This window comes from Falco cherrug, unplaced genomic scaffold, assembly GCF_023634085.1.
Source record: "Falco cherrug isolate bFalChe1 unplaced genomic scaffold, bFalChe1.pri scaffold_41, whole genome shotgun sequence".
In the NCBI taxonomy this organism is placed as follows: domain Eukaryota; kingdom Metazoa; phylum Chordata; class Aves; order Falconiformes; family Falconidae; genus Falco; species Falco cherrug.
In genome coordinates this window covers 2,038-25,934 of record NW_026599482.1, presented here as the reverse complement: position 1 = coordinate 25,934, position 23,897 = coordinate 2,038, and the positions used below count along the sequence as shown (strand labels likewise).

Sequence of the window (23,897 nt, the reverse complement as noted above, 5' to 3'; positions counted from 1 at the left end):
TCACAACTTCATTTTTGTTCCTTGCTTCCTGCAGAACCAGTGCTGGTGCAATCACTGGGTATGTCTATAGATGTGTCCTCTCAGTAACTTTTTGATCTGTTTGCTGATTTCACCAACTTCGGCAAGCAGACATTTCAAAATTAGTTCTGAAAGGTGTTTCTACACATTTCATGAAAAGTGATTTCTTTGGAAGCGCAGGGGTGATTTTATAAACATACCTAAAGGAAACAAAATCTTAGAACAATTCAATTGTTAGAAAGTTTTTGTGTTTGTACTTGCAAAATACAAATGCTTTGTATTTGCAGATAGTAGCTGTATTTTGCAAATACATGTAGGAAACAAGGCTTCATTAGTTACACTGCTTGTGGAACTGCTTATTAATCTTAGGCAAGGATTAATCCTGCAGCTGTTGCTGCCCAGTTTTCTTAACAGCCACTTGCAAAGGGCTTTATCCTTGTACCTTTGGGAAGGGCCAGTCAGTTACGTATCTGGGATTTTGCTTAGAGAAGTCTTTCCAAGAATGCTGAAAAGCTGGAGGAGAAAAAAAAATTACACTTACAGATTTGTTGATAGAATCTTGTTTACCATATTCAGACCAATATCTTAAAATACAATACCTAATTATTTTCCCAATTGTATTTGTGGGTCCTGATATAATGCTCAAGGTCCATAGTGCTGCTTTCTTTAGGTGAGATATCTGCAGTGCTGTTATTACATTATACTCAAACGTCCCTCGTTTTCCAGACTAGATGTTTTTAATGAAAAATGAAAATCATATCCTTATGTCAGAAGTTCAGCTGATTCAGTCTTCATTCTCTTAATGCCTCTGGACCTGATGAGTCTCCTCATATTACTGTTGTTGTTGTTGTTATACAATGTAGGCATAACAACTAATAATGGACAGTAGGAAAAACCATAGAGAAATAAATAATTTGGAAAGAAGGCCACAAATATTTCCAAACAGCTAACACAGTTCCCCAAAAGGGAGGTAATAACACACAGGATCATTGCAGAAAACTCTCCAAAATTTCCAGTGAACTGAATACATCATGAGACCAACATCTCAAAAACAGATCTCTTCTTGCATGTTTCTTCAGGCCTGCAAAGGGGAGCTCACACACTCCAGCAGCCCTTCAGCTGCCTGCCATACCGACTGTGGGAGCTCCGTGAGCGCCTAATGCTCAGCTGATGGCACTGCAAAACGCATGCTTAGATTTGGGCTTCTCCTTTTCCCTCCGAAGCCCTTCGTTGTAAGAGCTAGTTTCAGGAAGGTGGCTGTGCAGAGCTACAGCAGAGCGGTGGGACAGAGACAACCCGCCCCACTCTGCAACACAGCTACCCCTCGCAGCCACTGAGCACTCATGCCCACCGAAAGCAAGAACAGGAGTTTTCCAGGGTAAGGATGGAGAAAAGCAGCTTGGGATCTGGCCTGTCGTAATAGCTACTGTTACAGGATCCTCAGCAGCAATCATTGTTATTGAGAAGGATGGAGATCGTTCTCTAGCATTTCTTTCTGCCTCAGCCAAATACTTCCTGTTAACTGCTTTTTTAGAGATTTTTTGTTAAACTAAATAAATCATTGAGTATAGACCCTCTACACATACTAATTTATATGCAGCCCTTTGTTGAAGATAAGGCCTTTGTTTCTGCCACCAATGCTTCTTCACTACATTAATGACAAATCACCCAGCATATTCTTTTCCATAAGACATTTATATCTATATTGTCCTACAAATCTTAAGACTAGTCCCTCTCTCAAGTACCTTTGGTCAGCTGCATCCTTTTTTAAAAAAAATGATTCTTGCTTTCTTTGCAAGATGATAATTTTACATGGCTTGGAGCAATGGTTGCTGGAGATATGCAATGCAATCCTAAGATGGTAAGACAACAAAAATGGGATAACTGAGCAGAGTTGAAAGTTATATCTGTACTGATTGTATGAAGTTCCCTTCTGTATAAGAAATTCCTCATGTCTGCTGGGCACCTGGGTTAGCTAAGCCAAGCCTGCAAGCCTCCACCACACTCACCTACCAAAACTCCACAGTGTGTCCAAGCCCAAAAGGGCTATCCTTCACATTACGTTCCAGGATTAACACTCCTAGCATGCAGCACAGCAGTACCCATATCCTAGAGCACAGAAAGGTCTTGTACACCCGACTTTCAGTCCATGGCCTGGCACACATGCAGGAGCTATCACATTTTGTGCATCCAGGGTCTGAGCACAAGCTTCCAGAGCCTGCTGCCTGCCTCCCATCACCAATATCCCCAAGATTATCCCTGGGGTATCAGTGACCTAAATACACTGGTTTGGATTTGAAAGTTGTTTTTGTTTTTGATGTTGCTGAGTCTCTAAAACCAGCACACGTAACAAACTGCCTATTTCCAAGCAGCGGTTGTGTAATTTTGCTCCCCACCCCCAGAGATGTTGCCTGCCATTCATTTAATGGGCTCAGTTTCACTGGGAAGTGCCTGGAGGAACCTTTTAGCTCCCTAATTAGCAACAGAAGGGGCCAGTCCTTGCCAGAGGTAGCAGTGAAACATTTGTGAGGTCTTCCGACAATAAGGGAGACAGAGAAGGGGCCATTTCCAGCTGGGAAAACAGTAACTTTTCTTCAGCATACAGTGCAGAACAGAGGACTAAAGAGATGTTAGGGGGAAGGTATATTCAGAAATGAGAATGGGCTTTCTGCGCAAGAAAGGAGCATTTGTGGAGGGGGAGGAAGAGGTTGGAGAGATTGTCCTGGGCTCTCCCAAGCTGTTCGTTGCTCCTGCAATCCGACTTTTATGTAATATACCATGGAGCAGCACAGAGGCCTCATGGACTGGCTACCGGTGAGGGCAGGAGCAAGGTGTTGGTGCCGTCTGCTCTCAGATGTTTGAGCTGGCTCTTGTTAGTAAGATTCAGGAATTAACAGCTTGGAGGTGCTTAGGAGCTCAGTGTTTCCTCCAGGGATGTGATCACTGAGGCTGAGCACAGAGCCTGCCATTCAGTGCCAGAGTAGACTTTGGTACCAAACAAATCTCCCACCAACCAGCTGAATGTCCTGAGACCTCACTGGAAAGGTGAAAACTTTGCTTGTCCATTGCAAGTAGGGCGATGTGCTGGGGGCTTTTCCTTAACCCCAAGGACACAGCCACACGTGGTAAGATCTCCAATTTTTCCCATCTAATCCCATCTCTGGGCATGGCTTTTTTCATGCAATACCAGTTGGAAAGAGTTGCATGTGCATGGACAGTCCCAGCTTGGACCTGTTGGACCATGGGGACCATTTTCCTTCAGAAGTCATGCAGGGAAATACAGCATTCAGTGTCTTTGGCCTGTAGGAGCAAAGATACAGCATAACACATGAAATCCTTGTTAGCCTTAGGACCTTCCTTAAAAGCAAAGGAAGAACATAACGTTCAAAGACAGAGTGATGCCATGGGGCAAGCAGGGTTTCGGGAACCTGGAAGAGCACAGGAGAGATCTGAAGCTTCCAGTTGTCCTGCCCTGCAACATCACTGGCCAGCAGCTCACTGGTAGTGGCCACCGACCAGAAAAAAAGAAGAGAGCTGGTCCCTGGTATAAGTCAGGAGACCATATTCACAAAGATCCCCTGTTAATGAGCACCATTTGCTTTCTAGTAATGCTTAAGACAGTGAACCTGATTTTGTGCATGCAAAAGGAAAATTACGCAGCAATGCCTTCATGCTGTAAGATGATGACTTGATGATCTTAAAAGGTCTTTTCCAACCTCAACAATTCTATGAATCTTATGATTCTGTGAAGGGCAGTGCATTACAGTTGGGGCCATATATCCCAGCAAGGGCCTTGCAACGGCTCTAAAGGTCCGAATAATCATTTCCAAGTTGCCACAGCATCTCAAGCTATAAAAGAGCTACGTTCAAAGGTTTTGTGCTCCATTCTTACCCCTGTTCAATAGCCCATTTCATAATGAGAAGTCACCAGCTTTCCTCCCCGTGTTTCAGGTTTCAGTATTAATGGCATTGATGAGGCTTGGATTATGATTACGTGAAACTGGCAACGAGAAACACATAAAGTCCAAAATAGAAAAAAGCCCAAATAGAAAAAAAAGTTGTATTACTGGTGCTGCGAGCTCCTCTTTCCCACAAGAGGGCACCCAGTATTTGCAGAACTACTGCTTGGCCTTTGGGTGCTTTCTCCAGCAGCAGGTCACACCGTACCAGCAGTAGCGAACGGTCCGGGAGAGCTGGCAGGTTGTGTTGTGTTTGGCTCCTCCTGCTTGTATCCAGCGGTTAAACCAGCTGAAAAAATACATTACGGTAACATTTCCATGTCTGTATTTTCTATCATTGCTGCAGGGGTGATCCTGCAGATCAGTGACAAGAGCAAGAGAAAAGCATAGGAAACAAGCTTTCTGTTAGTATGTGATTTGTGCACTGGGAACATATGAAAGCCCTTTATAAAATGATGCCTGTCACACAGGGACTGTGGGATGGCAGCATTTGGAAGTTTAGACAGAGGTGCAATAGTGAGATTCAGTGTATCAAATTTTATTCTCTCTCCTTTTGGTTTTGTTTTGGTTTTTTTCCCATGCCAGAGTAGCAGCTGAACCAGCAAAAGCACAGCGCTGGGACAGAGGTAGAATTTTTTCTAATAGTGCTCCGAAGGGGCTTTTTAAAAATGGGTTTGCTAAGACGTCTGCCATTAAGAATAAGGGATCCTGCCCCAATGCAGGGAGATGCTCTGAGACATTTTTGCAGGTCCTTTCCTGTGGGATTCCCCTTTCCATTTATGAGACATGCATCAAAATCTCGTGGGAGGCAGTCTTGCTGTCTCCAGCAAGCAGTTTCTGCCTGAATTTGTGCATTTTGGCCTCGAGAGGTTGTAAGAGAGGAGGGGAAAAACCCCTTGCTTTCCACTGCTGCTGCATCCCAGGATGGAATTTCCTCTGGGAACCCTTTGATCTCTGCTCACCAGCACTCACACAAAACTCCTGCACATACCCTGCATTTCAGTAGATAGGATCCTGGCATCCCAGCTGTTTCAGATTTATCGGGGGTGAAGGTGGTGGTGAAGTGTTGCCTTTTAGCCCCAGGGTATTAGTGGCCTTGGTGTGTCACCTTGTATCTTAAGTAAAAGCCATTCTGACTTTCCCAAGCTTTTTATACAGAAAGCAGCAACTTCTGTCTTTTCTTTGTAGCTGTAACTAGCTCTGCTGGCTCTTCTCCCACATTCCTGGTATAGATAAATTCACTCACAGCTGTTTAAGCCAGTCCTTCCTCCACCAGCCTTTATGCTTTTTCCCAGTGCTAAGTAAGAAACAGAATTTCCTCGAGGTCTCTTTTGTCTACTGAAGACATCACAGCCTGCAGTACCTCAACCTGGCTCTTTACAGGGTCCTCAGCTACCTTCCACATGGGTTGTAGTTCTTTCCCCTTGTTGCTAATAATTCTCTTGTCTTCTGACTATAGTCCCTCTGCAATCAGCGATATCATCTTCCAAGAGGCCTCAAAAGAGCTGGTTTTGTTTGGGAAATAGAACCTTAAAGCTAAGTAATCCCAGACGGATGTAACCAGAAATAGCTGTGGTGTAGCAATAAACTGAACTTTGACCAAATGAAGGATTTACAAGCTTTTCTTCCTGATGACTCTTTTTTGATGGCACAGTGGCTGCATATGAAGTCACGGTATGAGACCTAACCATCACAGAGCTCACTGGTGGTGGTACTTCGCTTAGAGCGTTGCATGGAGATAGGAATCATTTTCTCTCACAGTAAGATGTAGTTATTCCTGGACTGAAGCACAGCAAGGACACAATTTAGGAAAGAGAAGCCTTTACCTAGTAAGATTTTACTAACCATGAAGGAAATGAAGTCTAAAAATGAGCTAAAACAAAGCATTGATTTCTGTGGAAAATGAAAAGCAACTTTTCCTTTTTTGTTTGGGCTGCTGCAGATCACAGGTGCACATGGAATAGAGCCACACGATGCACAGGTCAGAAGGGGCACATGGAGGTCAGCTCATCGCAGCTTCTGCTCAGAGCAGGTCCAGGTAGATCAGGTTGCTCAGTGCCTTGTTCCTGTCAAATTTTGATTGCCTTTAAGGATGGAGATCCCACATCCTCTCTGGGCCCCTGTCCCAGTGTCTGAATACCTCCATGGTGAACTAATTTTTCCTCACATCTAACCAGAATTTCCCTCCTTGCAATTTGCGTCCATTGCCTTTTGTTCTTGGTCCATTTTTCCTACACTCTCCACTAGGTAGATGTAGACAGCAGTAAGACCCCACCTTTTGCCTTCTCTCCTCCAGGCTGAACAAGCCCAGGTCTCTCTGTCTCTCCTTGTACACCACATGGCTCCAGCCCCCCAGCAGCCTGGTGGCCCTGACCACCAAGGGTGGGCAGCCTCACTCCAGCCTTTCCTCTGCCAGCAAGGCCAGAACTGGACATGGCACTCCAGATGTGGTCCCACAAGTGCTGAAGAGAGCGAAGGATCACCTCGCTCAGCCTGCTGGCTAACACGCTTGCTGTCTAGCCCTGTACGCACTGGCCTTTGCTGCACCTTGTTGACTCAGGCTCAGCTGAGGACCTCAGGCCAGGCTCTGCAGAGCTGCTTTCTGTGCATCTGGCGTCCAGCCTGTGCTGATGCACGGAGCTATTCCCTCCCCGTGCAGGACTTGGCATTTGTCTCTTGCTGAACTTAATCTGCAAGTGCACGCTTAGGCAATAGGTGGCACTGATGGTTGGTGTAGCTTGCATTGTCACCAAGAGAGTGTCGCTGCGGAAGAGAAAGCCAGCGGAGGAGACACCTGGGTTGTTTCGCTGGGAGCTGTGGCTAGGCGAGGAGGAGCGGACATGTGGCAGGAGATGCTTCCAAACGCCTGGTGAGATCTCTTTGGCACAGGGAGGAGGGACTCTAAACAGGGGTCCCCAGGGTTGGGGCAGGAGAAAGGCCCTGTGGGGTCCACCAGGCCATCGGTGGGTGGGAGCATGCAGCTGAGCTTCCCTGAGCATGGGTAGGGAGGAGGCTTTGTAAGACTGAGCCTTGTTCTGTGCCACTCAGAGAGCTGTTTCTGGGACATGCTTGCTTTGTTAGCAGTGCCGAGTTTGTGCTGTTGCCGTGATAACTGGTTTCATGCCTCTGACTCACTAAACTCCAGGATGTAAGTGCAGGGGATTGTTATTACTTGTTGCATAAGCTACTCAGCCTCCAGGGAGGTGGAGGCTGACACTGTTTACTCTTAGGAGCTCTTGGTCTTCTTTGTCTGGGAGTGGTTTCAGGAGATACTTCCTTAAAAATCACATAGACTGTCTCAGAGATCAATTACCCAATTGCCTTCACTACTGCTGGGGTGTCCAGTACAGGCACTGTGTTCTGCATCACAGGTAGCAGTGGGAAAGGGTACTAGGCAAAAAGAAACACCCAGTGAACTTGGTTTTTCATGGAGTTTCCTGTCCTTTTTAATTTTTTTTTGTCTCAAGGCATCATAATTATGACACCAAACAGCTCCCTCATCTAGCTGCCTTCCACAAGGCAGAGTAACAAGACTTTCTCTGTTGCTTCTAAGTTTTTGGTAGATTTTAGATCCTGCTTTTCTTACAAGAGAATCTACCAGGCTAAAAGAGAACCAAAGAGGATGTTTTCTTTTTCTTGCGGGCAGATGAGACCTAAAAGCTTGGTATCCAGTCAGGAGTAGTTGGAAGTAGCAAAGGTACAGCAGCTCACTGAACCTGAACAGGGAAGGGTCCCACAAGCTGCTCCTCATGCCAGCCCTGGGCAGGACGAGTACCACGTGGCTGGCAGCAGAGTAACCCTTGAGCTTGGAAGTCCCCTGCCAAGGCTGGGCCCCTATCGCTACACAGCTGCCAAAATAAACTATTTACTTGGCTGAAGTAACACAGCCCTCTGTAGGATGAAACACCGCAAGGACACCTACCCAGTTGTTCAGTGCCTTTTATCTAAATTGTGCTGAAGGAGGGAATATTATGGTGACAAACTATCTAGCTAAAACACAGCCCAGAAACACTGTCTCTGTTGCCAGCCAGCTGAACAGCTTGTGATCCCATGGCTGCGCAGTAAATGGTGCTGGCAGGGGATGTTCCTTGCACCATCCCCAAGGGATGGTACCATTCAGACAACACTATCAGACTAAGAATCTTTCCCACCCCACCCCCACCCCCATTTTCTAGGGATGGCATCTTGTCCCGGATCAGGTAAGTGAAATAGCTGCTCTGTGCTGAGGAGTTCACTTTTTATTAGCACCTGGGTTGGGGCACAGCATAGTCCCTTCCATACCCTGTATGACAAAAAATCTTCATTCACAGTCTTCTTTGAGCCCCCTGCAATAGCCCCAGACAGCTCTGCTAATCCCCAAGGGAAGCCGGAGAGCTTGAGGCACAGGTCAGAGGGATGGGAAGGGACACTACATTTAGGACTGATTGCTGAAGGGTTTGAACGGTTTTAAAACATTGCTGTCTGCCTGTTACATCCAGCTCTGGTGCCTTAGCTCCCACACCTCAAGAAAGTCTGAAACTTTGCTGTCTAGGTAAGAAAAAGAGGCACCAGACAGGCAAGTTGAGACCTTTACCTATGGACAGCTATGGTGGAGGGCTAGCGTTGCCCTAAAAGATGACTGAATCTGTAGGGGAGCTATGTATATAGCACAGTCAAGGGGCATGTCTAGCACATCCAGCTGTCTCCAGCAGCTGAAAACTCTTGTCTCTGCTCCTCAGCCCACTCTGTGCAGTTTTTATTCCTGAAGCTGTCCAGGTGCTACTATCCCATTCACTTCAGTACCTGCCTTAAAACAGATAGATCCATATCCTACTGATCCTTGTCTCCCAGGGCACACCTGGTTCGTAAGGAGTGGGACAGAGAAGCCTTGTGATTAACAAGTCCTGATCAGCAAAGGCTTAAGGTCCCTAAGAAACACTGGTAGATGTAACCCTGCCACAAATCCTGCCTGCGATCTTCAAAAATAACAGAAACAGCCAGCCCCTGCTGACTGCATGGGGTTTGTTACTCACATCCAACCAATGTGACTACAAGCCTCAGCATAGTCCCTTTACCCTTGACACTTCTGTTGGGCGCAAACAATTTTATGCCTCCCCAGGTCATTTGAATGTTCTCAGAGGAATGCAGTCCTGGTCCCTGTGGCCGCTCTGAGCGTTGGAGGGATGCTGGTTTACTGGCTGAGGTCTAGACACAAGATCAAGACTATTGAAATGGGCAATGGATGGTGGGGCTCAGATGAAAGACCTCTAAAAGGGAAAGAAGATGAAAGTATCTGTCCCTTCAAGATTGAAACATCTGACAAAGAACTTGAGGTACCCGTGGCTGGGAGGTAAGGAGGGGCAGAAAGTTGCAAGGTGGAGCCAGTTCATCACCCACCTTACTGCTTTGAGGTGAGTGATGTCTTGGGGGCAATAGCCAGCGCAGGTCCGTTAGATGATGCTCTGGCTCACTGCCCTTTATGAATGGGATTTGAGCTCAGATTCACTGCAATGTCTTTATGCTTTCTGAGACCACAGACTCTCAATGCAACCTGGGGCTGCTCCTGCAGAAAGGCCATGCTTTGAGCAGCAGAATTTGACAGCAGGTCTGCAGTGGTGGAATGGGGTGGGAGGGCACCGGGATAGCAAAGGCACCAGTAGGGCAGGACTGAGGGGCTTCCACAGAGGACAGGGTTGGAAGGGTGAAGAAGGATGGGGTCCTTCTTCCTTCTGTCCCTACAAGCCTGTCACTAATTATCTGGCCAACTAGCAGTCGGTAGCACAGGCTAAGCTGCTTGTTCTTCTCTCAGCTGGCAGTGCTGGCAAGTTCCTAGTGCCAAAAACCCTAAAGCGAGTTAGCAGTAAGGCAAGCGTAGAACCCACTACTCCTGAGTGCCCTAGGGGAACTGCTAACCTGTAGAAAAATATATTCTCCATATAAATGATTCAGGAAGTTATACAGAGTATGGCAGTGCTTCAGGAGGGCTTGTGGTGTCCCAGAGAGAGACACAGAAGCCGGTGGAGCCAGAAGAGCCTGTTCATGCCTGCCTTAGCATAGGGCACATGCAGGCATCTGGCCAGCCTTGCAAGAGCTCCTGTCCGCAGGACCTGCATCGCCGCCTGGAGCAGGCCCGCTACACACCGCAGCTGGAAGGGGCTGCCTTCCGCTACGGCTTCAACTCCATCTACCTGCAGAAGGTGGTGGCCTTCTGGAGGAACCAGTTTGACTGGCGCAAGCAAGTGGAAATCCTGAACAAATATCCCCATTTCCGAACCACCATTGAAGGTGAGGGAGTCTCTGTGGCTTGAGCAGGTCTCACTCTGAAATGCACAGCGAGAATGGGGGGCTTTAAGAGGTTACTATATTAAGACAACAGTACGCATAACAGCTTAATGAAGGATCAGTAGTGGAGGCTATGTTATTAATAACCCTCTATAGATTAAGGTCATTGCACAGTGGTGATAAGATTAGATCTGCTTGAAGATGGGCTTCATCTGGCTCTGAACCTGCACTAAATAACAATGAGGTTTTCTTCTGCTATTGCCTTGAAGCCACCTTTGAAAACTGTAAAATTTACCCAGGCCCTGAGGTTGGAATATCCACCACCACCACCCAGTTTAGCCAGACTTTAGATAAGTGATCTGCAGGTTAAACTTACATCCTGCGCTTACTTTTTCCATGTTTCTCTTTTTATCACCCACACATTTTGTAATTTAGTCATGTTTTTGCACGTGTCTTAGCTGCATTATGCTATTCATTGAAGTGCAGCTGTACTTATATACTGTAAGACCAATTTCTCAGGAGGTGGATGCTCAGTCTCCTGTGACCCCAGTAACTGGGACTGGGATCAATACCTCTGTCTGTAAGTAAAAGATGAGACACAGGTAAAATACCAGGCATGTCCTTTCAGCTAGGCATCTTCTTGCCATGGGTGGATTGTGTACCTTCTGCTGTGAATGCTAATCACAGTTTTGCCACCCTCCTTCTTCAGAGTTCGGAACAGAAACTGTGATGGAACTAAGGCTTTAATTTATCTGTCTGGATGTGTGGCAGGGATTGATATCCATTTTATCCACGTGAAGCCCTCCTATGTCCCTCACGGTCGAGCTGTTCAACCTCTGCTGATGGTCCACGGCTGGCCTGGCTCCTTCTACGAGTTCTACAAGACTATCGCTCTACTCACAGAGCCAGCTGAGCATGGCCTGAATGAGGGTGACATGGTGTTTGAGGTCATCTGCCCATCCATCCCAGGATATGGCTTCTCTGAGGCACCACACCAGAAAGGTGAGCGATGAAAAGGCGCTGTTGGAATTGCCAGGTTCTTGGAGCCTCAGTCATCCCTGGCCCTCACCAGGGAATGCAGTTTGTGAATGCAGATGCTTGGCTCTGCACTAACACCCATGTGGCTGAGGCTCTGGGGCTGCCTGTGGAGATCTGGAAGGTAATGGTAGCTGGAAACCAGGTCTGCTTTCCACTCTATCCACTTTCCACTGAATTTCCATCTTGTGTTCACTGTATTGCCAAGGAGCAAGGCAGAGCAGCATACTCATGTGCCTCTGTCAGACCATGATCTTTGGCCAGGGGATGATACACCAAGACAAACAGGTTTCCTCTCTTTCTGTTTACCTACAGGCTTTGACAGCAAAGCAACTGCTCGGAAATTTCATAAGCTGATGAATAGATTGGGCTCCAAAGAATACTACCTACAGGGAGAAGACTGGGGATCTCTTATTACCACAAACATGGCCCAGATGCTGCCACAGTGAGTAGCAAAGGGAATCAGTGCAGAGAAGGTTTCTCCAGTTCTTACCCTACCTTCTGGCTCCACGGTCCGGGTCCTGCCTTCTGTTTGCCCTGCCTCTCATCGCCTTCTGCTTTGTTTTCTCCAGGGGTATCCCCACCCCTGTGCATTCAGTCATATTCATGCGCTTTGCATTGATAGTGGTATTTGCATTCTCACGCTTTCTAAATTTCATAGAATCATAGAAGCATTTAGGTTGGAAAAGACCTTTAAGATCATTGAGTCCAACCATAAACCTAACACTGCCAAGTCCACTGCTAAACCAGGTCCCTAAGTGCCACATCTACACACCTTTTAAATACCTCAACCACTTCCCTGGGCAGCCTGTTCCAATGCTTGACAACCCTTTTAGTGAAGAAATTTTTCCTAATATCCCATCTGAACCTCCCCTGGCACAACTTGAGGCTGTTTCCTCTCGTCCTATCACTTGTTACCTGGGAAAAAGCGACCAACACCCACCTTGTTACAACCTCCTTTCCTGTAGTTTTAGAGAGCAAGAAGGTCTCCCCCAAGCCCCCTTTCCTCCAGACTAACAAGCCCAGTTGCCTCAGCTGTTTCTCATAGGACTTGTTCTCTAGACCCTTCACCAGCTCCGTTGCTCTTCTTTGGACACATCTTTCTTGTAGTGAGAGGCCCAAAACCGAACACAGTATTCGAGGTGCAGCCACACCAGTGCTGGGTACAGCATCACTGCCCTTGTCCTGCTGGCCACGCAATTTCTGACACAAGCCAGGATGCTGTTGGCCTCCCTTATCTAGGGAAGAGTTGTACAGAGAAAAATGGAGTGCTGTTTGGCTTCTCTTTCACTAGGCATGGAAGTAAGCTCTGCTGCATTTTGATTTGAGACCTCAAGGATCATCATTCTAAATCAGGAAGGAGATAAATTTAAAATTGGCAGGGAGAAAAGGAAGGAGCTCAGCCTTTCAGCAGCTGATCAGTACCATGAAGTATAGGAGTTTCCTGGATGGAGATGGCACCAGCTGTACCATTTTTAACTCTCCCAAATTTTTTTTGAAATCACGATAAATGTGAAGGGCTTATGTATTTGGCTTAGTGAAATGCTTCTATTACAGCTCCTGTCAGACTTATTTTCTAGAAAATTTGGAAACAGAAAACTGCTTGATTTAACCTTCTATTCATTAACTTGATTTCAGATCTGTGAATCTTATCTTCGCTGGCAGAGAAGGTTTGAGAAGGATGATAACCGTGATGCTTGGGGCTTATATACCATGGCTCATAGGCTTTACTAGGGAAGATGTTCGACATATGTATCCTTTCATCCAGAAGAATATACATGAACTATTGCGAGAGTCTGGATACTTACACATCCAAGCCACCAAACCAGACACTGCAGGTAATGAACCTTCTCTATATCACTATGAACTTTGTATACTGACTGCTTAAGGCATATAAAAACATAGTTGAACAAAAGCCAACCATGTTTGAGAAGCAATGAATTCTGGTGACTGAATGCAAGACATGGGGACAAGAGCTGTGTAAAAGGAAGTGAAAAGGAACCACTTAAAAAAAGATGGAGACTACAAATATCACTTTTCAAGGTCTTTTAAATGGCATACCACTTCTCTATGGCAAAGAACCCCTTTGCAAAAAGCCTCTTAAAGTAAAGCACAGGACCCTGAAATTGAAGCTTCTAGAAATAAATGTGGGTGAAAACAAGAAAAATACGATAAGCAAGTGCAATGTGAAACTTGCAGAAAGGTAGACACAGCCATAATACCTGAAGCCAGAAGCAGGATGTAGTGGGACCAGTAGATAAGGAGTCTGAAGAAAGGTATGGCCATCTCAGAAAAGTTAAATGATTTATTTGTATAATATTATCAAAGATGATGGGGTATTCCTTTATTGAAATAAACCCTCATCAGGAAAGACAGCAGAGCTCTCTCAGACTGGCATCAGGTATGGAGACCATAGAAGGAATAGCACCCCATCCTGGCATTTAACTGGAAAAGAGGAAACTCAAAGTGAAACGTCAGCTAATGCCTAGTCTGTTGCTTGAACTGATTGCAGTATCAGAGAAATAAAAGGAGACAAACCAGATACCAGGTTGGGGTTTTTTGGGTTTTCTTTTCAAAAGCCAAACAATGAAGACAGCCCCCAGAAAAACAAAGACCAGTATGTCTAGTGTCTGACCAGAAAACTAGCAGAAATGTTTTTAAAAGGAGAATTGATTTACAGGTGATAATATCACAGGGAAATCATGCTTCAAATATCAGAGCTCTGGCAGGATCAAGAAGCTGTGGATCTAGTAATGGAACATATTTAATTTCCAAAAAAAGTTTTGTTGAGGTTTTTGGGTATAACATTCTCATACTCAAGGAGATTCAAATACAAGCAAAGCTTTTCAGCAGAGTACAAACCACAAAATGTGTCGCTGCGGTGAAGCTCTGCCAGCTGACTGTGGCAATTACTAGAGTCAGGAGGTTTTTATAGAATTTCCCCAGGACTTTTTTCAAAAAGGCACTTAATTAATGTCCTCTAGGTTTGCAGTGTATGTTCCCACAGGGACTGCAGCTTTTTCCTCAGGAGCTAGTACATACACCACGGGTCTGGGCAAAGGAGGTCTTCAAGAACAACATCACTTACTCTTACATGCCACGTGGAGGGCATTTTGCTGCCTTTGAGGAACCAAAGCTTCTGGCACAAGACATCATGCACTTTGTCAGAAAGGTGGAACAGCTGTGAACATGCACTTTAGATACATATATAGAACAGAAGCAAGTTGTTCTGCCACCAGCAGAACCTTTACTTTGAGGGATCAAATAAATCCAATGTAATCACATAGAGAAAACAACATTTCATTTTGATAATCATTACAGTACTAAAATAGTTAATGACGCTCTAAAGCTTTTCTAAAGAATAAAAGAAAAAACCCCAAATTAAGCAGCTTGCCTTCTTTCACTCCCGGCACCATATCATTGCTGCACTCATAGTTCAAGTGTCACAGAATACATAAACAGTTTACTGCAGTAACACTGCACTCATCTGGGGAAGAGAGTAGAAAGAAACCGGCCCCTTGATCCTTTAGAACTAAGGCTTCTGTTTAAAAGCTTCTTTAAACACTTGAGTGCTAGCGTCTGAAATATGCATTACAAGCAGCTTTGGTGGAAGTGTAAAGGGTTTTGTTCTCCTGAGCACAAACACTCCTACGTTCAAGTTATATTTCATTCAAGAGACCAGGAATTACATATTCAAGTGGGCAGCTGCACACAAGGCAGCTTTCTTCATTCTAACAGTTTTTCCCCCTATGGGTAGCTTTAGCAGCTGCTACGCTATGTAAACAGATGTTTAATGGATAATAAGGCAGAGACAGCATTCCTAGTGTGCTCCAAGCTCAAAAATACCAACTTAATTTTCTCTTAGTTCTTTATCATTCCATTCCAAATGGTAAAGTTAAAATATGCACCAAGCGTAGCAGGTTACTTCAACCTTTACCCTCATTTCAAATGATTCTTATCACACCATCGTGCAATTTTTGCTAGCAAGAAGCTGCAAGCAACCTTGCTACCAGTAGGCTCGAGTTTCTCTTCAAACGGGATAGAGCTGTTTGGAGCTGTTAAGCTCACTACATTACAGACACGTCTAAGTAGCTGACTGAAGGTTAAGTCCAGCAGACACCTAGCTTTGACACACTGTGCAAAGCTCTCAAGTGTTTCTCACCCTCCCTCCTTCTCCCATTCTGCACTAGACACCAGGCCAGAAGAAAGGGCTCGAGTTCTGCTCCCAAGTAATACGTTCTGACTTTGAACAGGAATTTGACAAGTAAAGATAGCGCTGAACTTGATCACACTCGCCTCACCACCTCTTCACATTTCATAAACATTTAAGAGTCTAAGACTTAGAAGTAAAAGCAAGCAAGAAACTAACTTTTATTGTTGTTGTCTTAAGTGAGAACAAGCTAGCATATTGGGACAGGAGTCCTATGCAGGAGTGGGCTGGAAACTAATGAGAGAAAAAACTAGGTATTGTGAAGGAGAATAGGAAAGATAAACATGGTTATCTAGTGTTTAATAGGTGTCTGCACGCTTGTAGAGATATATAGCTATGTAACTGCATGAATGATTCCTGCCCTGAGCCTGGTGGCGCATACAGCTGCGGTTTGTGTCCTGGCTCAGAGATGTAAATAGGGGCTTCTCTGTTTTGGTGAAAGTGTTTCTCTTTGCATAAAAAAAGAGGGAATGAAGGGAGTGACCCCAGAGGTATGTTCAGAGAAGGCATGCTATGTTTCGAACTTTTTGACTGAACCAGTTCTTGTTTGGTGTGCCCTTCCACCTATGTATAATGTTAATCCAAAAGAAGATGATATTGTTTACACTTTGAATGTCGATCATTGTCTTTCTGTAGATGCTAATGTAGTAGGAGGCTATGATTGGGAACGTATTGCAGCTGTTCTTCTCTTATCCGGAGTAACAGCAGGGAAAGCATTAAAGAGTTAAATCACCTTGTTTGGTAGGCGGTTAAGCATGTGAGTCAAAATTGCCGCTGCTTTTTGTTGTTGGTTCAAGGACATGGCTGTGAGGATTTTGATGGTATGCGCTGCGTGGATTTTAGGCACCCCATTGCAGCAACATGTTATCAAAATCTGAGAAAATGTCAGCCTTTTTGGCATCCATTCACTCAATTGGCAGTATTGTTTGTTTGCTATTACCTTGGTTGCTGTCATGTTTGCAAGGGCCCTGCAGAACATGGCAAACCTGGTACTAGCTGTTCAAAAACAAAAAGGGGAAATTGTAAAATTGTACGGAACAGAGACAGTGGGTTATTTTGCCATTGATAATGTGTCTTAGTTGCTTTTTTATTTGTTCTATTACTTATACCTTGTTTTTACTCGTTCGGTTTCAAAGGTTCTTTTTGTGCAACAGGAAGGGGGAGATGCAGGAGCGGAGCGGGCTGGAAACTAGGACCATGCGTGGCAATCCGTTAGCTGAGGGGAATGTGCTCGAGCTTGTCTAGACAACGATTAACATGATGAGGCATGTTTACAGAGCACAGGGGAGTGGGGGACAGAAGGCGCCAAGGATGGCGCCAAGGAAAGGTAACACCTTGTTGTTAATTGACGGCAGTTAACCACCAATCGGGGATTGCCTAGTATGCAAGGCTTAGCTTCAAGAACCAATCTGTTTCAAACGCGCAGCTTCTGAAAGTGTATAAAAACGCGTGCTTCTGTACAATAAATTGACATTTGCTTGCATCAAGCTGCGTCCCATCTCTTCATTCGCCGCAGGGGCGTGTGGGCTAACAGCAATTTCATGGGTGAAAAAGAAGGAAAGCACTGAGTCCATAACACAAATTAGTAATAAGCTATTTCTTCTTGCAGCTCCCATCACCTTTGGCTAATAACAATCTTTGACAGCAAAGTAACGATTAAAGTCCTCAGGACCAAATTTAACCCACTGACCATGAAGTGGCAAATGAATCCGCTCTTGTGGCTGAAGTCAAGAATGGCCAGTGGTACCAAAGGGACCGATGTTTCTGTGTGTTAGTTCTAGGGAATCATGCTCTGCATTTCAGTTATGGACTACGTATTGCTGGCTCTGCCCTGAGTTACGGATGATACACTAAAAACCTCACCTGTCCCACCATCAGGTAGTCATGGTCTTCTGGCACTCTCGCTGCACAGGGGGAGAGAAACCCAGATTCATTTCACTGAAGTAATGCAAAAGACAACCTCAGGAATGCCGAGAAGAATTTTTTGTGAAGTGGACATTTTTCTGGATTTTTCAGATTTGCATTCAGTATGCTTTACTTAAGTTTTAGCTGTTTACACTGAGCAACGTAATTCTTAATAAATTATTACCGAGGGGAAAAAAAATGCAAAGCCTCTTGGGAAGACGACAGCATGAGGTTACTAGAATCGCAGGCCGTTAATTCCTTGGGTAAAGCAACATCCTTCTGTGGTGCTGGATTTAGCTTTGATGACAACATTGACAAAATTTCTGCTTCTGGTTTAATTTGAAGTGTGAAACTCTGTTAGCCACCCCGCCCAAACACCATTTTCCTCACTTCAGCTATGCGGAAGAGCAGAGGGATATTACTTTCAGTTTAAAAATAGGAACGGTTTCCCATCAGTTTATTCAATTTTGCCCCCTTTCTGGAACTTACTGCGCTTTTACTTGCCTTGGTGGTTAGGGGCTGTGCTGTAAACCAAAGCAATAAGGACGACTTTAGTTAAAGAAGAGGTTTGGGTTTGTACCTTCTTGCTAAGAAATTTTACGACAACTCCAAGATAATGTACTTGAGGTCACGAAACACACAGGTGCTCAGTCTTCTCGCTACTGTCTTGCTTTGAGGGCAGCCAAGAGAGAGGAATGTCATTTTCTTCCGCCACTGCTGGTGACCTGTGGGCAAGATGCAAGCAGAGAGAGAGATCACCGCACTCTTCCTTCCCCGGCTCCCTGCTCTTCTTTGCCTGTTGGTTCGTAGCAGATTCCTGTTCTGCAGCGGTAAGGATGGTTCTGCTGGTTCCTGCAGTCTGCCTGCAGTCACAGCTGGCAGCACAAGGCTGAGGAGAGGGCAGATCTGCACCAGTGCAGCTCAGGCACCGCCTCAGAGCTGTGCCAGCGCTCAGTGCAAGCACTCGCAGTGACAAAGGTGCCGCTTAAGAGTTCTGGCCTTTGTGAATATAGCTAATCTTGTTCTTTTTCTTTTTTCCTCTCTCTTTTCTTCACACACACGCACACCCCCACACCCTCCCTTAGCCAAGTAACATTGTGGTACCCAAAACATCCTGTGGCAATTAGTTCCCCGGTTTCCCTGTGATTAAGTACCTGATTTGATTTCTCCTATTTGAAAACCTCCAGTAGTCGTGCTTGCCTCCTTTACACTAACTACAACTTTACTACCTATGTTTTTATACAATAACCGCCCCTCTGAAGATTCCTTCTTCAGTATTTCCTTCCGCTGAAGCTAGCTCTTACCCTCGCTGCTGATTTTCTCTGCCCCATTTTAACCCCACCTGATCTGTTCTGGCGTGGGGATCAGAGCTGCACAGGTCTGGGGGGGTTTAGGGCAAATGTGACACAATTCCCGATTTGTTCCGCGTTCCTCTGCGCTCCTCATAAATTTGCTTTTCCTTTTGTGAACTGCCAGTGGTTTTTAAGCCGACACTTTGCAACACCTGCTCTGCCGGCAGCATTCCTCCCGGCGGGGTAAGCACCAGCCCGGTGCACCCCCGGCACATGGAGCAGCTCCCCAGCCCCCCGCTGCCCGCGTCCCCCTCTGTCCCCCCCGTCCCCTCCGTCCCCGCCACCCGCGCCCCCGTCCGTCCCCTCCGTCCCCGCCGCCCGCACCCCGCGACAGCGCAGCGGCCCGGGCAGGTCCGGCTGCTCAGCAGAACCCGCCCCCGCCCCGCCCCTCCCTGGGATGCGAGGTGTCACGTGGCCCTGCGGCCCCGCCCCCTTTCCCGCGCGCGGTCCCGGTGCGGCGGGCAGCCGTGGCGGGGCGCGGGGCTGCGGAACGCGTGCTCCCCGCTCTGCCCCGCCTGCAGCCGCTTTCCACGGCCCGGCGCCCGCCCGCGCCGTGGTTCGAGGACCTCCAGGCTGCCGCCGGGACGGCTCCGGGCTGGCGGCGGGGCCGCCCCGAGCGGCAACTTTCGGCCCCGGGCCTCAGCCGCCCGGTCGCTCACGGAAGCTAGGGGAGATGCTGGTGGCAGCGGAGCTGAGGGGCCGGCGGGGTGAGGGGACCGGCGGGGCGGAGGGGGTGGCCGAGGGGACCGGCGGGGCGGAGGGGGATGGCTGAGGGACGTGGCCCGGCTGAGGGGACTTGGGGAGCTGAATGGACGGCGGGAGCTGAGGGGGATGGCGGGGCTGAGGGGTGCGGCGGGGCTGAGGGCACCGGCGAGCTGAGGGGCGGCCGGGCTGCGGCCGTGCCGTGCCGAGGGACCGGGGCGCTGCGCGGACCAGCGCCGCGGCGGGGCTGAGGGCCGGGGGCCGCGCGCGGCGGGCGGCGCCTCGCAGGCGGGGCACGTGCCGTTCGGCGCGTGGCGGGGGGAGCGGAGGAGCGGGGCGGCGGTTGAGCGCGGCGTTGGCGCCACCTACCGACACGGACGCGTCGCAGCAGCCCGTCCCCGTCAGTGCCGACACCTTCCCCGCCAGGCTGCGGCGGCTGGTCAACAGCCCGCGCTGCCGCTCCGTTCGCTGGGGCGCCTCCGGCCGGGGGCTGGTCATCAACCGGCCGCGCTGTGAGTGCGAGCTGCTGGGCGCCGGGCCGGCCGTCGCCGCGCAGCCGGGTGGCCGTGGGGCAGCGGCAGCCGCCGGTTTCTTCAGGACCACGAACTTCAGCAGCTTCATGCGACAGCTCAGTCTCTATGGCTTCCGCAAGGTGGGGGTGTTGCCGGGGAGCGGTGTGCTGGGGCCGGGCCCAGAGGGTGGACAAGGCAACGGTGGCAACGGCACCGGGCCCCTGCATCGCTTCCGCAGCCCCCACTTTCGCCGCGACCGCCACGACCTCCTCGTCCACCTGAAGCGCCTGAGGAAAGGCAACAAGGCGAAGATGGCAGCGGGCCTGGATGTGACCAGCCGCCCACCCAACCGCTTCCAGCGCTTGCTTGGCACGCCACTGGCCGGGCAACCGCTGCTTCCGCCCTCGACGCTCAGCAATGCCAACAGGCCTGGTGAGTCGGAGTGGGCCGTGTGGGGCCTTGGTGGGTTTTTGAGAAGCGCTGGGTGGCATGGGATTTGGAAATCAGCACTCCCCTGAGGGAGAAGGGTTACCTGTCCTTGCCGGTGGCATCTCAGTTCACCTGGTGTAGGGAAGCTGTCGTTGTTTATGCAGGTAGATCTGCTGCCAGTAAGCATGAGTAGCATGGTTCACATGTATTTCAGGCTGCCTGTAGACTATAGTACAGTCTCCATTGCGTGCTACACTAAGAACACCCTTGCCCGATCTCTGTGGAGCTGGCACAGCTCTACCAGATGAACGTTACCGCTTCTTGCCCGTCGGTAAGGATGCCCATCAGTAGGGGTGCTTAATAAGCTGTCATTAATTGTGTGCGAAACAGTGAGTCATGTGAAGTGATAATTAGAGCATCGTGTTAGTTTTGTGCAAAGGAGGCAAGACCTGGTAGTAAGATTTTTGTCGGTTGTCTCCTGAAAAAGAATTCACAAGCTATGCAGTTTTTAAAACGGATTGCATGAGTAGGTGAGAGCTAATTAGAAAATAATACTGCTGAAAAGCCCTAGAACGTGTTTTCTTTCTTTCTAACGCTCTTTGAGAGGATCTGAGTTTTCCCAAGACAAGTCTGAGCCCTCAGGATTATTCCACACGTTTTGTATCGGCCCGAAAGCTTTGTAGCTGGCGCTGTGTAAGGCAGATGTGAATATCTTGCTTTGCAGTGCTCTTGGGCTGCTCTAACTGTGGGCTGCTGCCAGAAGAGCACTCCTGCTTCCCATTCCTTTGGTGGCGTGTTAACTGTCATCTTCCTTGCAGCTGATACAGCAACATGTTGGTTCAGCGCAACGATCGGAGAAGACTTCAACAGCCTTTTTGTGGCTGGCTCCTGGACCCGGGTGATGCACCCCGTGGGTGCAGAGCTGTAAGGCGCGGTGTAGGAGGAGCGGCAGGACTGTAAGGCGCGGTGTAGGAGAAGCGGCAGGACTGTGCGACCAGGGGAAGGGGAGAAGCAGTTGACGGTACTGCTCTCTGCAGCACCGGCTGGCATTTAGAGCAGAGTAGGGTATCACCATGCTCGTGGTTACTGTGTCAGGGTAGGAACTGTCATCTAATTCAAGTGGTGTTTTCCGTGATGTGTGTGGAACTGCACGTGCAATACCAAGAAAACAAAATGAAGCATCGGAGAAGGGATGGAACTTATTTCGGTAGGGAGGCTAGGAAGCATTTAAAGTAATGACTTGATGTTAACGTTGTTAAGGCTAAGGTGAGTCATTGCAGACTTCAGTGACATGTGGTTTGATGTAATGCAGACCATTGGTAAAGGAAATTATTAGAAAGAGATGACCTGTTCATTTTTTGTCCTCTGTTTTGATGGCTGCAGTTTCAGAGTTTTTGCTCTAGGAGTCTCATTTTCTAGAAAGACAGAACAAGGAAAACGTTGGGGTTTCTATGCAGTCAAGTTCTGACAGGCTGACAATGCACTGTTGCGCTCTGTACTGACTATTCAGCGGCATGACTTTGCTGTAAATGTGAGGTAATTTGATAGATAAGAGATACTTGTGTTTGCAAAGCGTCAGTCTGTTCCCAATGTCTTGCAGCATGTAACGCTGTGTTAAACATTCAGGAACAATTCCTGGACAGCAACGGGAGGTGGGTAACTTGGCATCCTGTGGTGTCTTGTGTATGTGTTAGAACTAGATAATCTTCATGTCCCTATCCAAAGGTAAAATATAAACAAAAGGATTTTCATACCCCTGTTCCTTCTCTGTTTATAAATGGTGAAAGTACTGAACAGGAAATAAACGGTCCTATACGTTAAGTCTTAGCAAATCTTCAGGGTCAGCTGGTATTTATTTAGTGATTCTTAATGGTTAAATGTGAACTTGCAGAATAATGACTGTATGTTACTGATTTCTTGAATTAGCTTCCGTCAGAGGAGTGCAAGAGGTAAATGTGAGGCTATTTTTAAAAAAAGTCCTTTTGAGTGAGAATTGGAAACTACAGGTCTGAGAAAGCCTGGCTTCTAGATCAACCCTATTGATGTGAACCATCCTGAAACTCGTAATTCTCATGGCTAAATGCAATCCTGCAGGGGAGTCACAAATGCAGTAGTTCTTAGAGAAATCAATGAGCACAGGCGTTTGCGGTGTTACTGTCAGTGTTTCCACAAAGTCACCAAAACAGAAATTGGGCTGTCATGGTATAAAAGCAAATACCATTTCATGAAACAGTAACTGTCTGAGAGAGGAAACTATAAAATAATAAAGAAGAATAAAAGGACTGTCTAGGAAATAACAAAATGGCAAAGACTGGGATATTTTAGTCTGCACTGAACTAGTTGAGCTGACTGAGAAAAAATTGGCTTTGAAATTTTTTTCTTGACCAAATAAATGACTTGTCATAAAGTACTTGCAAAGTCCTTTGGGGGATTTTGACATTGCCCTTCCCTTAGCTGTTTGTGAGCTGTCAGTAGTGGAGTTTGGTCAAATCTTGCTTTATGATGTCCCTTTTTTAAAATGTATTGTCTGATTTAACACACAGTACTTTCAAAATTGCTTTTGTTTGGTTTAGTAAGTTACTACACTTTCCGATGTATGGCACATTTCTAAATATGGGTAACTCGTTACTGCCAGTTTAAGGAGGTTGAATGCTACGCAGACACCTGTGTTGGCGCTTCACTCGTGTGCCGCACAGCAGTTACTGCATGCTCGGGTCTAAGAGTACAGTCTCCTTTCTGGGTTAAGTATGCTGGAGCAAAGGCAGTCTTCCCAAATCATGTTGTAGAGCCTTGGCTCCTCATACTGCCTTTCTTTGCCTGTGAAAACTCCTTTCCTTAACACTTGTTTCGCTTTATTTTGTACCCACTGCAGGACTGCTGACTGGAGGACAGTTTCATCAACTTTACGGTCAAGGTGTTTTCCCTCCTTACTCCTACATGGCAACCTCGTGCCGAGCCCCCAGCACTTCACCAGCACAAAGATTAGGTCCGACTCCAGTCCCTTCCACTTGGATCCAGCAGGGACCACTTGGGTTGCTGCCAGGGCAAGGGGCTTCCCCAGCTTTTCCAGATAAAGGGGCTGCCTTTCCGGTACTCCAGACGCTTCCAACGGGAGCCACGTACACACTCCAGCCTGTGGCTTCTCTTCCGCCACTTCAGCAAGGGACTCAAAGCGTTGCCGCATCCATTGCAAATTGTAGCAGCTCTGCATCTTCAGTGCCGTACTCACAAACCTGCTGTCCAACAGGTATGGAAAAAAATTTCTGCATTTGCTTTTCGAAAATAGATTTTAAAGTGAGACTTTCAAATATTTTTCTATAATACTCTGCCATGTGTATATCTCAAGTGAGAATTAGAAAGTGTCAAGTCTAAAAGGAAGATGGACCTTTAAAGCAAAAGGAGTTTCTGTTTGCTATTCGTGTCCTTCCTCCAGATTTTGCGTGTCCCCTGGTGATTTTCTGGATAGCCTTTCTGTTGAGGTGAAAGGGCGAGGAGAAAAACATTTGTCCAAAAC

At 47.3% G+C, this 23,897-nt stretch overlaps 2 protein-coding genes across 2 annotated transcripts; both read left to right on the top strand.

The window, feature by feature from the left end:
• The first annotated feature begins 6,752 nt into the window (after positions 1-6,752).
• Positions 6,753-11,835, top strand: LOC129735163 (epoxide hydrolase 1-like). The gene is made up of 6 exons (XM_055700523.1): positions 6,753-6,846; positions 8,153-8,176; positions 9,076-9,289; positions 10,061-10,241; positions 11,010-11,240; positions 11,589-11,835. The coding sequence occupies exons 1-6, from the start codon at positions 6,818-6,820 to the stop codon at positions 11,720-11,722; spliced, it is 813 nt and encodes a 270-aa protein (XP_055556498.1). The 5' UTR covers positions 6,753-6,817; the 3' UTR covers positions 11,723-11,835.
• Positions 11,836-20,061: 8,226 nt separating this feature from the next.
• On the top strand, positions 20,062-23,630 carry LOC129735155 (heat shock factor protein 5-like; the record flags this gene model as incomplete). The annotated part of the gene is made up of 2 exons (XM_055700515.1): positions 20,062-20,386; positions 23,256-23,630. Coding segments are annotated over exons 1-2 (700 nt in total), but the record flags the coding sequence as incomplete, so codon positions are not given.
• Positions 23,631-23,897: the final 267 nt, after the last annotated feature.